This window comes from Mus pahari, chromosome 6 (genome assembly GCF_900095145.1).
Source record: "Mus pahari chromosome 6, PAHARI_EIJ_v1.1, whole genome shotgun sequence".
NCBI lineage: Eukaryota > Metazoa > Chordata > Mammalia > Rodentia > Muridae > Mus > Mus pahari.
Genome location: NC_034595.1, coordinates 79,352,813 through 79,366,835, shown reverse-complemented (window position 1 = coordinate 79,366,835; position 14,023 = coordinate 79,352,813). Strand labels below are relative to the sequence as shown.

At 50.2% G+C, this 14,023-nt stretch overlaps 1 protein-coding gene across 4 annotated transcripts in view; it reads right to left on the bottom strand.

Annotated features, from left to right (window-relative positions):
• Csmd2 (CUB and Sushi multiple domains 2) overlaps positions 1 to 14,023 on the bottom strand; it is a 553,245-nt gene that overhangs the window by 251,224 nt on the left and 287,998 nt on the right. For 3 of the 4 annotated variants that reach the window (XM_029539695.1, XM_021199594.2, XM_029539697.1), the window contains exons 7-9: positions 8,401 to 8,478; positions 3,387 to 3,474; positions 2,554 to 2,678 (exon numbers count right to left, since the gene is read on the bottom strand). In XM_029539695.1, coding sequence (XP_029395555.1) covers positions 2,554 to 2,678; positions 3,387 to 3,474; positions 8,401 to 8,478 — 291 coding nt within the window. The remainder of the gene's footprint in view (positions 1 to 2,553; positions 2,679 to 3,386; positions 3,475 to 8,400; positions 8,479 to 14,023) is intronic. The other variant, XM_029539696.1, reaches the window with a different exon arrangement.

Below are 14,023 nucleotides of genomic sequence, written 5' to 3'. Positions count from 1 at the left end.
GAGGGAGGGAGGGAGGGAGGGAGAGAGAGAGAGAGAGAGAGAGAGAGAGAGAGAGAGAGAGAGAGAGAGAGAGAGATCACAATTGGTGTAGAAATTCCACTTAGTTTAAAACAAAAGATCGGGGGGGGGGGTGGAATGTCTCAAAGACTACCAGAATAGATCACTGCATCTAAGATGGAGTTCTGCTCTGCCCTTCAGGAAAGCTGGCGAATGATCATCTGAATCTAAGCCTTGGTCTTCCACTGTCTCCCTCTCCACAGCCTGCACCAGAGGAACCATGAGGAAAACGAAGGCAGGAGGCAGAGGTCACACTGTGCTGAGACCCCACCCCTTCAGTAATGCGCCTTGCTTCCATCTCGGTCAACAGGCAGAGAAGGGCTGTTCTTCACTTACAAGGGTCCTGTGGCGAAGGCTAATGAAGAGCTCCAGGCCGAATCAGCCAGCTGAGGGACTGCAGTGGACAGGAGAGTGGCTTCTGGGGGAACCTACAGCTACTATAGGATGAGGTATGCTCTGCAGCTCCAGCTAAGGGCCAGCTGTGGAGCAGGGTAGGTAACACAGATGCGCACGTGAGCCTTGCGGGCATCCCCGAGCCACTTCTAAATGAGCACTATCAAGTTCACTGCACTCACCTGTTGATGCTGGGGGGTAGTTGGGTATCAAGTCTTCAACTGAGCAGGGAGGAAAAGGGATTCAGAGAGGTGGAGATAATGGCCCAAGGACACACAGTGACAGAGTGGCAATGGCTGGATTAGAAGGGCCACACCCCACCTGCCCCGCTACCCGCTTTCACAGTGGCACAGGGTGCAGTGGGGTAACAGGGGGAAGCAGCCCAGTGCTTAGGGAAAGGTTGCAGAGAGGTTAGTCCAGTATCAGGTTTACTGGAGACAGATAAGGTGGGGCCCACAATATATCTGGAGAAAATACATGAGTTAGATTATTTGACTAAAACCACCTTCTAGAATGCTCATAGAATTCCTCATCCTGGGCTTTCTCTTGTGAGTAAACCACCAGGAATAAGAACAACCTGCCTTCAATGGAAGTGTGGCCTTTACTACCTTCCCTAGGTCTTGCTGCTCTGGCTTCTGAAAGGACACATTGGCCAAAGGTCTCGTGGTCTGCAGGCTAGATGCCCCGTGCCTTTCTCTGGCTTGGGGTTATGCACCTGGACTCATGTGCCCTTCAGTTATTCATCTAGTCCACGGAATCATTCGATACTTGCCATAAAGCACTACTGTGTACTAGGCCCTGTTCTAACCGATGATCAAAATAAGAGTCCCTGCCCACTACAGGATGTCCATCTTGCTTCTAGCACCTGCTAAGTCATCATGTGCTTGGCATATGTCGTCTGATCAGCTTCCTGATTCCTGCAGGGGAAGAAGGTGGATCCAGAGGAAAATAGGTGATCTCTCCACATCTTCCCTTATACAGAGGATGCTTTTATATGAATATGTATCTTGCTAGGTAGGTGTTTGGAATGACGTGGCAGAAACGCACAGAGCCCAGCATATGCAGTACGTCACGGCCACCTTAAAGCTGACCAATAGGAAAGAACAGAAGGCCCAACTGGAAGATCTTTTCATGACTCCCTTCTAGATCCCTCATCAACACAGTTACAAGACAGCCTGAGTTTTAGCTCCGACTGCACATTCTTCTGTATAGTCATGATTTAGTTCTCTTCCACAGCCTGTTCCTGCTCTGCTCGAATGCAGAGGTGCTTACAGAGCCAAGTATGACCTTTGGTCATAAGGATCCAGGCTAGAACCACTTTAGTGGGCAATATACACCTTCTCACCTAGAGGGGTCCTCAGCTTCCTGAGGCTAAGAGCTGCATCTTGTCCCACCCCACTGATGGTCACTCGCCCACTTCCAATATTTGGATAATTTATGGCTGTTGGCAGGCATTCTTCTTTGGTTTATGTGATAGGTGAGATTATGCGCTGTCGGGCCCTTGGGGACAGGATGGCCAGGGAAGAGAAACTGTCAGAGAAGCTCACCGCGCAGGCTTTTGATGCCTCACTCCCATGTCATCATATAGCTAAAAGCACTGCTTCAGAAACCACAGGTCTGTTTATTGCAGAGTGTGGGCAAAGCAAGGGGAGTGTTGGGGGCAGAAGGCTGGGATGTGTGTCTGTTATAATGGATGGATCTAAGACAAGGGTGTACAAGGTGGCTTGCTTTCCTATTTCTGTGTGGTTCTGATCGTTTTGTGCAATGTGTCACCAACCTGCCTCCTATGAATCTCCCATCAGACTTTGAAGTCCAGGCAGGGCAGGGGTTGTGTCTGCCTCCCGACCCCTCTATGCATATCCCATCAGACTATGAAGTCCATGCAGGGCAGGGGTTGTGTCTACCTCTCCACCCCTCTATGCCTGCTTCTAGCAGAGGCCTTGATAAACAGAAGATGCCAGGTAAACCTGGTGATTGGTCAAAGCTGTGAGACCTGAGGTTTAGGGAGCAGTAGAGAGCACGAGGAGCCAGCCTGGGGGATGGCCCAGGTCTTCATGCCCAGTGAGGATGTCTGAGGGAACTCCCTTCCCCGTGTGCCCTCACCTCGGCAGACTGGCCTGTGGTCACTCCATGCTGCAAACATGTCGCTCACTTTCATGCAGGTGATTCTCTTGGACCCTTGCAGGTCATAGCCCTCGTTGCAGGTGAACTGGACGCTGGATCCTAACCTGGGAGACAAGGTGTGTTGTGAGTTCATTCTCAGTGCCCACTAAGCCCTGCCCTGAGGAGTACACCCTGGCTCCTGCCACAAGCCTCCTGGGGAACATTCTTTCTGGCCTTTCATCTGGCGTCTTCTCTTCAGCACTTAAAATCTGTTGGAGGCTGCAGCTGCCCTTCATCTTAGTTGTTTGGGAACATTTGATGGTTTTAGGATTGAGTTAAAAGGAGGCTTTGTGAGCCGAGATCACTGCTGGGAGATAGGTATCAATTAGGCCCGAGGGTGGGCGGATGGTACCCATAAACCAGGGTGAAAATGGACGGATATGGGAAGATGCCTTGGTAGTACAAAACTGCAAAAATTTACTACCTGAGGGGCTCTGAGGTACGCCAGAAGACAATAGACCTGTCATCATTCCTGTACCATGTCAAAGAGTGACAGCCCTTTAAACTCTGGCTGGCTACACACATTTTTGTGGCCATTTAACATAGGCATGTTTTAGTTGTACCAGGTCATACCCCATAAGGCAGGGGAATCCTTCCAAGGATCGGATTAGGAGAGACGACAGCTTGTTCCCAGGAAACGTCACTCTGTGCCCCTCTTACCCTCCCCGCCCCACCTTCAGGAAATCTAGGCCTTGTTTCCTCCCCCCCCCCCCAGCCCTGGTCACCCCACCCCATACCATTTGCAGCCAGAAAGTCCCCAAGTAGTTTCTTACCTGAAGTCTGAGCCTAGTCTTTTCCCCCTTTCAGGTATGCCAGGGTCTGGACACATATTATGTCCTTGGGACACACCAACCTGAGTTACTACAAGGCAAAAAAAAACAGCACACACATAGATAGATCATCTCAGGAAGGCACCAGGCTGAGCAGTGTCGCAGGGTGGGAGGAGGAGACAGGATGAGGCCCTGCTCCCCCGGAGTTGTGGAGGATATCGGGGCTCTACTGGACAGGGCTTTCCCGACTGCAAGGTAGGAGGCTACTTTTGATAAATTCCTTTGCAAGAAAAATCCAAGTGAAATTCTTTGGGATCATATGGGCTCTGAGACAGCCCCTCTTGCTCAACAACCATCCTGTTCCATCCTGTTCCCTCATCCCACACCAGTGGCCACAAGTGGACTATCCAAAGGCTCTGGTCACCTCCCCATCCTGCACTTCAGATCCAGGGATGGAGATTCTAGATGAAATGACTCCGCCCCCCCCCCACCTCAGCCCCAGATGGAGAGATGACTCAAAGGAAGTTAAATAAAATGTGAACGCATGATCAGAAACGGTAAAGAATGTGAGAGAGAGATGAGAAAGTTGTAGCTTCAAGTTCAAAGCAGGGGCTTATGCTCAGATATGGACATTTCTCCTGAGAACCCTCTTCCCACCAGACTCCCATCAGACCACAGTAAGCAAGTACCGGAATATTCTCCTCCACCCATCCCAATGTTACACCAGCCAAGAGCACCAGCCAGATACTGTCTGGGGTATTTCCAGCAGGTGGGATGACACTCTCACACCTTTTTTAAAAAGCCAAAACCTTTTGGCTGCCTGAGCTGGAACAGAGCTCAGTTGGGGCGGCGGGTACACACAGTGCTGACATTGGGCAACCTCTAGGCCCCCACATGTTCACTGCCTTTGATGGTTCTCATTGGTCAGGCTGGTCTAATGTCACACCTCTGCATTCCCAGGGTGGAGGATAACTGAGAACTTTCATTCCAGGACCCACCAATCCCATGACTCCAACGGCAATCCTGAAGGATCCAGGCTGTCTACAGTCTCTGAGCTTGCTCGTGTCCCCTCTCTTCCACTCAGCACCCTACGGTGCGAGAGAGGTACTCCATTGCGCACCTTACACACAACTCACTCATTCTCCACAGCGGGCACACAGGTCTCTGAGCCCCTCTCTTTTGTACAAGGGGATGACCACTGTCTTCAGGAAGTTTCTCATTGAGGGAAGCCATGAAGCATTGAAGGGACGTCAGAACCGGAAGTGGTGGGGGTGATGAAAGGATGCGCAGATGGGGGACCAGTCATGTAGTACTAGGAGAAGTGTGAAAATTTTCCCAGAGGAGGCAGCACTTAACATGAATCATATAAAGGGGTGAGGCTTAGGCACATGGGGACAGTGGCAGAGGCAGAAGACAAGACAAGAAGAATGAGGTGGAGACAGAGAGACAGAAGGGGAAAGGGGCATCAGGTGCAGCTAGAGTATATAGAGAGGGAGATGAGAAGGCAGAACGTAAGGCCTCAGATGTATGACCTTAGAGGGGTATGAGTCTTATCCCAAATACACAGGAAAGGGGGGCGGATGTTGGAGAGTTCTGTGTAGCTGAGTGTGTGGTGCCTGTCCCAGCACTTGAGCAGTAGAGGAACGTGTATCTCCATGAGTTCGAGGCCAGCCTGCGCTACACAGCAAGTTCTAGGTCAGCCAGGGCTACACGGCAAGAAAACAAACAAACAAAAAGCGAACACAGACCCCAAACAAAACAAAGAGTCCTCGGTGGCAGAAGGGTCCTTATTGAAAGATGCTCTGTGCTCATTCAGGTCAAGGACAACAAGAGTCTGGTGAGGCGTGTGACGTGTGGAATGAATGGGTAAGGAAAAGAGAACGTGGAAGGATAAGGGAGGAAGAGAGAGAGAGAGAGAGAGAGAGAGAGAGAGAGAGAGAGAGAGAGAGAGAGAGAGAGCGAGAGAGCAGGGGCGTCCTAACCCTGGGTCTGTGAGGACATTGGTAGCTGATGCAAGGTCAGGCAGTGCTCATTGCCACAAGTAGAGGCCTAGAACAGCCCCTGCTTACATCTCTAAGTAGCCCAGGGGATGGCTGACAAGGGAATCTGGCTACTTAGACAGGCTCCAGGCTTAGGCCAGACATGGGTCGAACTATTGGTTGTGTGCTAATGCCTGCAAGGCCTCCTGGGTGGCTCCACACTGCCAGGTTGAGACACGCCATCTCCTTAGTCTTTATCCTGTTCCCTTGCTTATCGAGCCTATACATCATCAACAGAACTGTGATTCCCCCCCCACACACACACACCTCGAAACCTGCAGGTTAGGGCAGCAAGACTGAAGTCTCTGAAGTAGAGTGAGTTTTCGGGGAGCCATGGTATTTTGCAAGGATAGGGAAGGAGAGGGTAACTGGGGCTCCAGGACAGCAGGGACTCAGGGAGTAAAGGTGGTAACCAGAAGGGTGAGATGATCCCTAATCCCAAGAGCTGTCCCCGACGGCTTAGTCATCCAGCCTGTGGACCATACTGCAGCAGAATCTAAGCTAAGTGCCCATTGTCCTCAGGTCCTGCCCATTCAACTTGTGCATGGACCACACCCATCCCAAGGTCCCTACGAACAGAAACACCCACCTCTTGGCAGCATCTTGAGAAGACTCTGCAGTTCCCACTTCCTTTTGCCCTCTCATTCGGTATGGACAGTTTTCCAGACAGTAGGTGAGGCTGAACCAAAGCTAAGGATGGCAAAGCCCACCCACCACCCTGCCTCCCGGCCATCAGCCAGCCCCCGAAGTTACAAACGCACGGAGACAGCTCACATCCAGCCAGCACCCTTTCCCTGGCAATGATGGTAATCCTTTGAAGATCTACCCAGCTCTCCAGCAAACAAGCAAACTTAGGTCCAGAATCAGATCACTACTTGAATCGCAGAAGCAGAACTTGCTACCTGCACTGTCAGTCTAGACTAGACACTGGTAATGACTTGATGTTGGCTACTGGGAGAGGGCGGCGGTCAAGAACGAAGGGTAAACCTGACCCAACCCAGTCTGACCCCACCAGGAGGAAAATCTGTGACAATGCCTTCTACCCAAGACAAGGGAAATGAGGCTAGGTGCAGAGCTGGGAGCCATGGCCAGGGGGCTGGTTCCCACAGATCGTCTGCTGGAGGAAATCAGTAGGGCCCACCCCTTCCCTGAGTTCAAGACAGCTGTCCACAGAAGGTCTAAGCAGAATATAAATGATGAATTCATGCAGATATCAGCCACCGTCTCAGGGAAACTTGGGTCAAATTCACACCTCATTTAGGAAGTTTTGCAATGGAGATTAAAACCTTGTTAAAGAAATACCACATATACATATATATGCTTAAAGATCGTTTCTATTACTTCCTTAGGAACTTCTTTGGGGGCTGTTGTGGGCACCTGGGGAAGGTCTAAGTGACTTATGGAGGTCTAATGGACTCTCTCAGATAAATGCACCCTCAGACCACATGTACTTTTCAGCTACTTTGTGGGCCTCCCACAGTAAGGAAGGCCCTGCAGAGCCCGGTCTTAGATCCATAGCATCTTGGGAAGGCAGGCAGGCTAGGGCTCTGTATCCCCATTTTATAGATGTTAAAACAAAGTCTTTAGTTTCTAGGGTAGGATAAACATGTGGGTTCCTCCCCCGACCCCCACACAATGTTGGACACTTCTTTAAGCTTTTTTTTTAATGGCTCTGTGGTGAATTGTAAAGCAAGGCCATGGTTTCTCTTATTCATTTTGTCTCCATGGCTATGTCAAGAGCACTTGGGCTCAGGGAAAGGTAGACCATTCTCTGCAGGGCCTGGGGCTGGCCCAGAGCTCTTCTAGGGTCCCATCTTTGTCCCTGATATCCTTAATCAAGCACAACAGCAGAGTCCCCTGGCTTCCTTCTGCCATCAAACCTCCCGGAGCAGGGACCACCATAGAATCTGGTCTATTGATGAACTTAACAGCCGCTAGTACTTTCTGACCTGAGATAGCAGGAGATTAGGGCAAGCCCCCACACTCTGGTTTATTCTAGTCAGGCCTCCAATGGCCTCTGCCCCTAGTCTTCTTCTGGTTACAGACACCAGCACAGACCTTGGAAACCTGGTGGCTTTCCTCCATCTTTCTTTACCAAGTATACTTCTGGCAATTGGAGAAAAATAAAAAGCACAGGGAGGTGAGGCAGGACAGGAGAAGAGGAGGACAGGTCAGGGGAGGAAGAGGAAGATGAAGGAGAGAAAGGGTAACTAGACAGAGTGACAGGAAGGAAACTCAGTCTCCTGGAGACCAGAGTAGCCTCCCTGTACCTGGCTTCAGACTAGTGATGGAGTGTCCACACCCCACTCCCAAGGCTTACACTCTAAATCCCTTCAACACAGGCTCAGCAGGTGTCTCTCTGGATGTGGTACTCTAGACCATTCCAAAGCACCAGATCTTGTTTCATCTTCCAAACAAGGGTAGCAGGAACAAGTCCCCAAAGACGCAATCTACCCACGCAGGTCGCTGCCAGGATTTCCTCACCACCCGTAAGAGCCATGATGCAAGTCCTCAATTTGCTCTGCCCAGCCAGGTCCAGCACCCTCAGAAGGTTTGTTAGACATGACCCTTTCTCCTCTGCACAATCTGACCTTGGGAGCCACACCCTCCCACACCCACCTCCAGATCCCAGCCTGAAGAGGTGCCAGAAAAAAGGACTGTCTTAGCAGGTGAAAGTGGTTCAAAAGGAAAAAGAAAGAAAGAAATGTGCAGAAATGACTCCCTGGACTGCAGACCGAATGGGGAGTGAGGAGGAGGGAGGAAGGAGATGATGGAGGGAGAAGGCGGAGAGCATCCGGGGCAGCTTCTTAGCTGCAGGCTCAGTGGATCCACACACAGATGGAGGGAGGGAGGGGTCAGGGAAGTCATCTAGCAGAAGCCGACTTCTCTGGGGTCACAGTTGGTCACAACGCCAGAAGTTCAAACCCAAGCGTGAGCCCTATGCACTGGCACGCGTGGGCGGGCCAGCCGACACTTACACACAGACGTCTTCTGGTTGTTGTCCTTGCTGGGCATCAGCTTCACGCCGCGAGACTTCAGCTCAATCTGCTTCTTGACTGGAGAGGATAGAGAAGGAAAGATGGTTAGAGGGGTAGTCTGTGACCTGGATGGGGTTTCTGTAGAATGAGGCGTGCCCACACTTTTGACAGTTGTGACGTAACAGTTCAAGCTTGAGAACCACCACAGGATCCAGCAGCAGCAGCAGCAGCAGCAGCAGCAACAACAACAACAACAACAACAACAAAAATACTGCCGAACACAAATAAATCAATCTCATTTTAAGTATGTTTGGGGCTGTATTCATGGCTATGCTGGGCTGCGAAGGTCCATGAGTCACAGGTTGGACACAAGTCAGATTTATCCTGTCTCTTGGCTTGGGGCATCCACGGAGGGAGGCTTCCTATATAGTAACAGGGCAAGGGGTAGCAGGGTTTCTGCCAAGAAGGAACAGGTCTCTGAGGGTGGCAGGAAAGGGGCTCTTGAGCCTTGTGGTATCTGAAGGACTCAGGACTTGCCCAGGCCTCTCACGGGAATGAAGTTCCACTACTGCTGAGGTTTGTGGGTATGAAATAATTTCTGTCTTCTCCTTGGGGCATCTTTTGTGAGCATCTGCAGCTTGTTAAGTTTGGATCTGGAATGCTCTTCCCCAAACTATGTACTAAGAGTTGACCTATCAGCCTGTGGCACTATCAGTAGGTACTAGAAGTTTCTGTAAGTGGGACTTATGGAAACGCCACTAAACATGTGTCCTTATAAAGATTCCTTGGACTTCAGACTTGTCCTGCTGCCATGAAGCAGGTGGCTCTCCGCCCAGGGCTCCCCCCATCATGGATTGTGCTGCCACAGGCTCAGCCTATAGACTGATACCTCTTGAAATCATGGTCTTAAATAACCCTTTCTTCTTTTTAACTGGATTTGCCTTGGGTATTTGTTATAGCAATGGAAAGCTAAGGAATGCATAGTACACCCTCAGTGTGCCTCAAATCTATAGATTCTTCCCCCACACAATTTCTGAGCCAGTCCTGACAGGGAGTGGTAACCTGGGTCAAGCTCCATTTGTCCCTATTTCCCATGGCATACTGCTTGTGATATGAATATTGTGTGGCACTGGGAACTAAACCCAGTCCTCAGACATACCAAGCAAGCAATCTACCACTGGGCTATTTATATCTTTGTCCTGTGGTATGGTTTTTGTAGTCATTGCAGAAGTGAGGTATGTTTCTCTCCCACCCTTTACTTAACCTTGGGTTTGGACACTGGAAATTTGGAGGCCTTGAATCCAAAGCCTTGAAAAGCACCTGCCAGATTAGGCTTGTCTGTTACATCTTCATTATCACGGGAAAATGTGGTTATAGAGTTGAGCCTATAGGTCCGGCAGGACCCAGCCACTACCAGCTGACTTGGGGGGCAGGAGTAGCCGAGTCCTGGAGGCCACTGAGATATGGAACTTGGGTGGTTGCCTAGTGGATAAAATGATACTCTTGACTCTACCCATTGGACAGCTCCTCCAGTCTTTGCTGAGCGAAATGCAGAAGGCGGAGCTCCAGATTACAATGGTCCATCCTTCTCCCCATCTGTCTCCTTTGGCCTAGCTTCCCCTGTTCCCCTGTTCCTGGTGACCAAGACCTTGTTGCATCTCTGGTAGTAAACCTTGGTCCATCTGTACAATCTTAGATCCCTGTGTGCTGTGTCAGTTGACTCAGCCCTGCAGACTGATGCCCAGGAGTGGTAACAGCTGTGCCCAGGCACTTGCTGTGCCCCAGACCCTGGGTGCTATCCTCGCTGGCTCCTCACTCTTGAGCCACACACAGTTCCTCAGTACATCCTCCCCAGTGTAGACCCCAGGAGCCACTTCTGAATGCTTCCCACCACATGCCTGTGATTTGCTCCCTTTTTCCTGGAAACAGTTGGGCAAACCTCTTTCCCTCAATGAGCCTTCCTCTAATACTCCGTTACAATGGCACCTCCTATTTCAGCTCTTCTGCCCCTCCTGAGTTCATCTCCTGAGTGTTCTACCATACTATCTCATTTGTAGGGTTTTTTTTTTCTTTAATTATTTAACTAACTAAATTTCTTTTGAGGCAGGCTCTTACAATGTAGCTCTAGCTGGCCTGGAACTGATTGTGAAGACCAGCCTGGCCTCAGATTCAGAGACCTGCCTTCTGCCTCCCCAGTCTGGGGTTAAAGGTATGTACCACCATACCTGGCTCATTTATCATCTCAGACTGCCGTGGTGTAAGCTCGACCACGAAGAGCCCTCTGGTTGGTTGCTGTATTCTCGGTGCCTAAAAGCGTATCTAGGATCCCAGGAAACAGTCACTGGGTCCTTAAACTTCCAACCTCCTTTCCTGGTAGCTAGTATGTTATACTTGATGGAAAATAAAAGAGGGTCAGGAGACTGGGGTTAGGCACTGGCTTTCTGTGACCGGCCCCTTGAATGATTCCAAGGGGCCTACCCACCATCCTTAGCCTCTCCCTGTCCTGGTTCAGATGCTGAAGGTTCAGTTACTCACTTAGGATGGGAGGAAACACACCACTCCCCAAATCAAAGTCCACAGCATCGGGTGTCCAGGAGAGCTTCCCAGTGCCCCCGCTTCTAGCTAAATAAGAAAGCCAACCGAGGAATGTGTTCCCCCGATGAGTGACTGTCTACGTGGGATGCATGATGAAGTCCAGTCACTACCACAGAGCCCCATCCTCCCTCCTCTCTCTGGAGCCTCCTTTATAAATGTGCATTGCTCTCTGTGTGTATCCAGCGGGAAAATTTCCAATGAACACTAACATGGGCGCATTATCAAGCAGAGAGCATTAGCAGGGAAGCATGCATTATTCAAGCCCGGCTAATAAGGTATGGCTGTGATTCAACCATCCCTGGGAGAAACAGAGCTGTCTGAGCACTGTGAGGGAAGTTGAAGTTCCTGTCCTGGAGGCCCCAGGGCACAGGGGGAGCATGGAGTCTCTGGCCCAATGCAGCCCATCTGAGGTAAGTCTATAGAGATGGCTCACCACACCTGACTAAGAGGCAAGGGCATGACTGAGGAGGGTCGTCATGGCCTCCCACCTCTGGTTCTGGTGTCCATCGGAGGGAAGGGGCAAGGAAGAGATAAACAGAGCAAGGGCAGACCCCATTCCCAGGGGTACCCGATATGCTGGTTTTCCTTAGAGGTCTTGATGGGGTGTGTGAGCCGTGGCCAGGAAGAGAGGGGCTGCTAAGGGAGACGACTCTTCCTCTCTCTCAAAACTGCGCTGAGGAAAAGCCTCTCGTGACCCTGCCCCCTTGATACCCTAGAAGGGCTCCTGACTTTGGGGCTCTGTGCTGGCTAGTTGCAATGTCAGCTTGACACAAACTAGGGTCACCAGGTGTGATGGTTTCTGTATGTTCTGCCTAGGGAGGGGCACTATTAGAAGGTGAGGCCCTGCTGGGGTAGGTGTGGTCTTATTGGAGTAGGTGTGTCGCTGTGGGCGTGGCCTTTAAGACCCTTGTCCTAGCTGTCTGAAAGTCAGTATTCTGCAAGCTGCCTGCAGAAATTTTGCCCTTGTGAAGTTCGCCTGGGAATTACAAGGGTCACAAGTCTTTGAGCAGGTGTTCCTTATTCCAGTCATACAATCTAAAAAAAAAAAAAAAAAAAAAAAAGCCCAACCAAGTTCAGAAATGCCGGACGTGGGCTGTGGATAGCTCCAGTTTACAGCTGGCCCACACCATCTGGGAGCTAACAAGTGGGTGACTGTTTACCACCTGAACGTGAGTGTACTATCATGATGTACTATCAGGTACTATCAGGTAGTGCTACTTTGTAAGTTTCTGGGAACTTTTAATAAGAGTGGGGCCTGCCTGGAGGAGGAGGGCCATGGGGCGTCTCCTTGGGGGTCTGTATCTTGCCCCAAACCCCTCCTGTGTGCCTCTGTCTGCTTCCTGAGCACCATGAAATGGGTGGCTGTGCTCCACCACCAAGCCTCACCTTGGGCCCTGAGCAAAGGGGGCCAGTTGACCCCTGGCTGAAACCTTTGAATGATAAGCAAAAAATTACATCTTTTATCCCTTAAATTTATTTGTATCAGCCCAACAAAAGCTTAACAGAGAGATGGCTCTGGAGACCAGGGGTTGTTAGAGTGGGGTCAGAAGCCTAGGGAACTGGGTCTGGGAGGGAATTGAGAGGAGTTTGGGGGGGGGGCAGCCTGGGTCACCTCCAATGCTGTGGGCTGAAATTAGTGGGAAGTTTTGATTGGAGCTCAGAAGACAATCATGTAGATAGATCCTCTGTTGAGAAGGGGATTCATGTTACATTGTGGCAATGAACTTCTCTACATTTTGTCTGGTCTTAAGACTCTAGGGTAGAAATCACTCATTTATTTATTTATTTATTTATTTGGTTGGATGCAGGAAAGTCATGTTGGATGGAATTAGGAACTTGTTTTTGGTTTTGTATAATATTAAGAATGGTTTATGGAGCTGACTTTGAGTGTCAGGTTAAGGGTGGGTGCTAGACTTATGACAGTTAATATTAATTTTCAAGTTGTTAGCCTGAGAGACACCTAGGAGCTTGGGATCCATGCACTGCTGGGTGTGTCTGTGAGGCATCGAGACATGGTTAGGCTGTGAGGACTCTGACCTAGTCAGTGATTTTATCCATGGATGGAACTCAAATCTGACAAGGACTATTAGGAGATCAGCACGATGTGAGGCGGGGTTTGACTGGAGGAAGTTGTTCACTGGCGGCGTGCCTTTGAAGGGTACAGCTTGGCCCTGGCCCATTCCTGTTCCTCCCACCCGCTTCTCCACCACATACTCCCACTACTGTGCCTCAGTCCCCAAATGATGGAGTCATCGGCCTTTGAACCAAAGTAAATCTTTCTTCCTTTTAAGTTGTTCCTCTTGGATATTTGTCTAAGATAGTCAGGAATGTGGATCTAGGCAAGATCTATATATCACCAGGGACATTAGCATCAAAGAGCCACCTTCACAGGCTGGGGCCTCAGTTGCAAGGATTCCAGGGAACCATCACACCTTAGATTTGCATATAGCAAAACAGCCTTCCCTGAGTGGGTGGGACATGGCACACCAGGGAAAATCAGCCACAAAATGAGCTCACTGAAGAACGAACTCAGCAGATCCAAGCGGATCAGGGTGCCAAGGGGGAGGGTCCAAGCACAGAACAGGTGTCCCTATAGAGTCCCCGAGAGCACAACTGCAGGCCCTGTCAGGAAGGAGAGGCCAAACTTAGTTCCTCTGCAAAGCAGGGCTGGGTCGCTTGCTGCTCTTGTGGGGATCCTATCGGTGGGAGTGGGGCTGCCTATGACTCTTTTTGCCAAGCTGTGGGACTTTTACCCTACTGGGCTGGCTTTCCAGCTTTGATGTGATGGTATGTTGTGTTTGGTTGATGTCCCTGAGAGGCCTGCTTTTTTTTGAGGGGGGCATGGGGGAGGGAAGGGATGGGAAACTGCAGTTGGGATCCAATATCTAAGAGAAGAATTAAAAAAAAAGAAAAGGAAAGGAAAGGAAAGAAAGAAAGAAAGAGAAAGAAAGAAAGAAAGGAAGGAAGGAAGGAAGGAAGGAAGGAAGGAAGAAAGAAAGAAAGAAAGAAAGAAAGAAAGAAAGAAAGA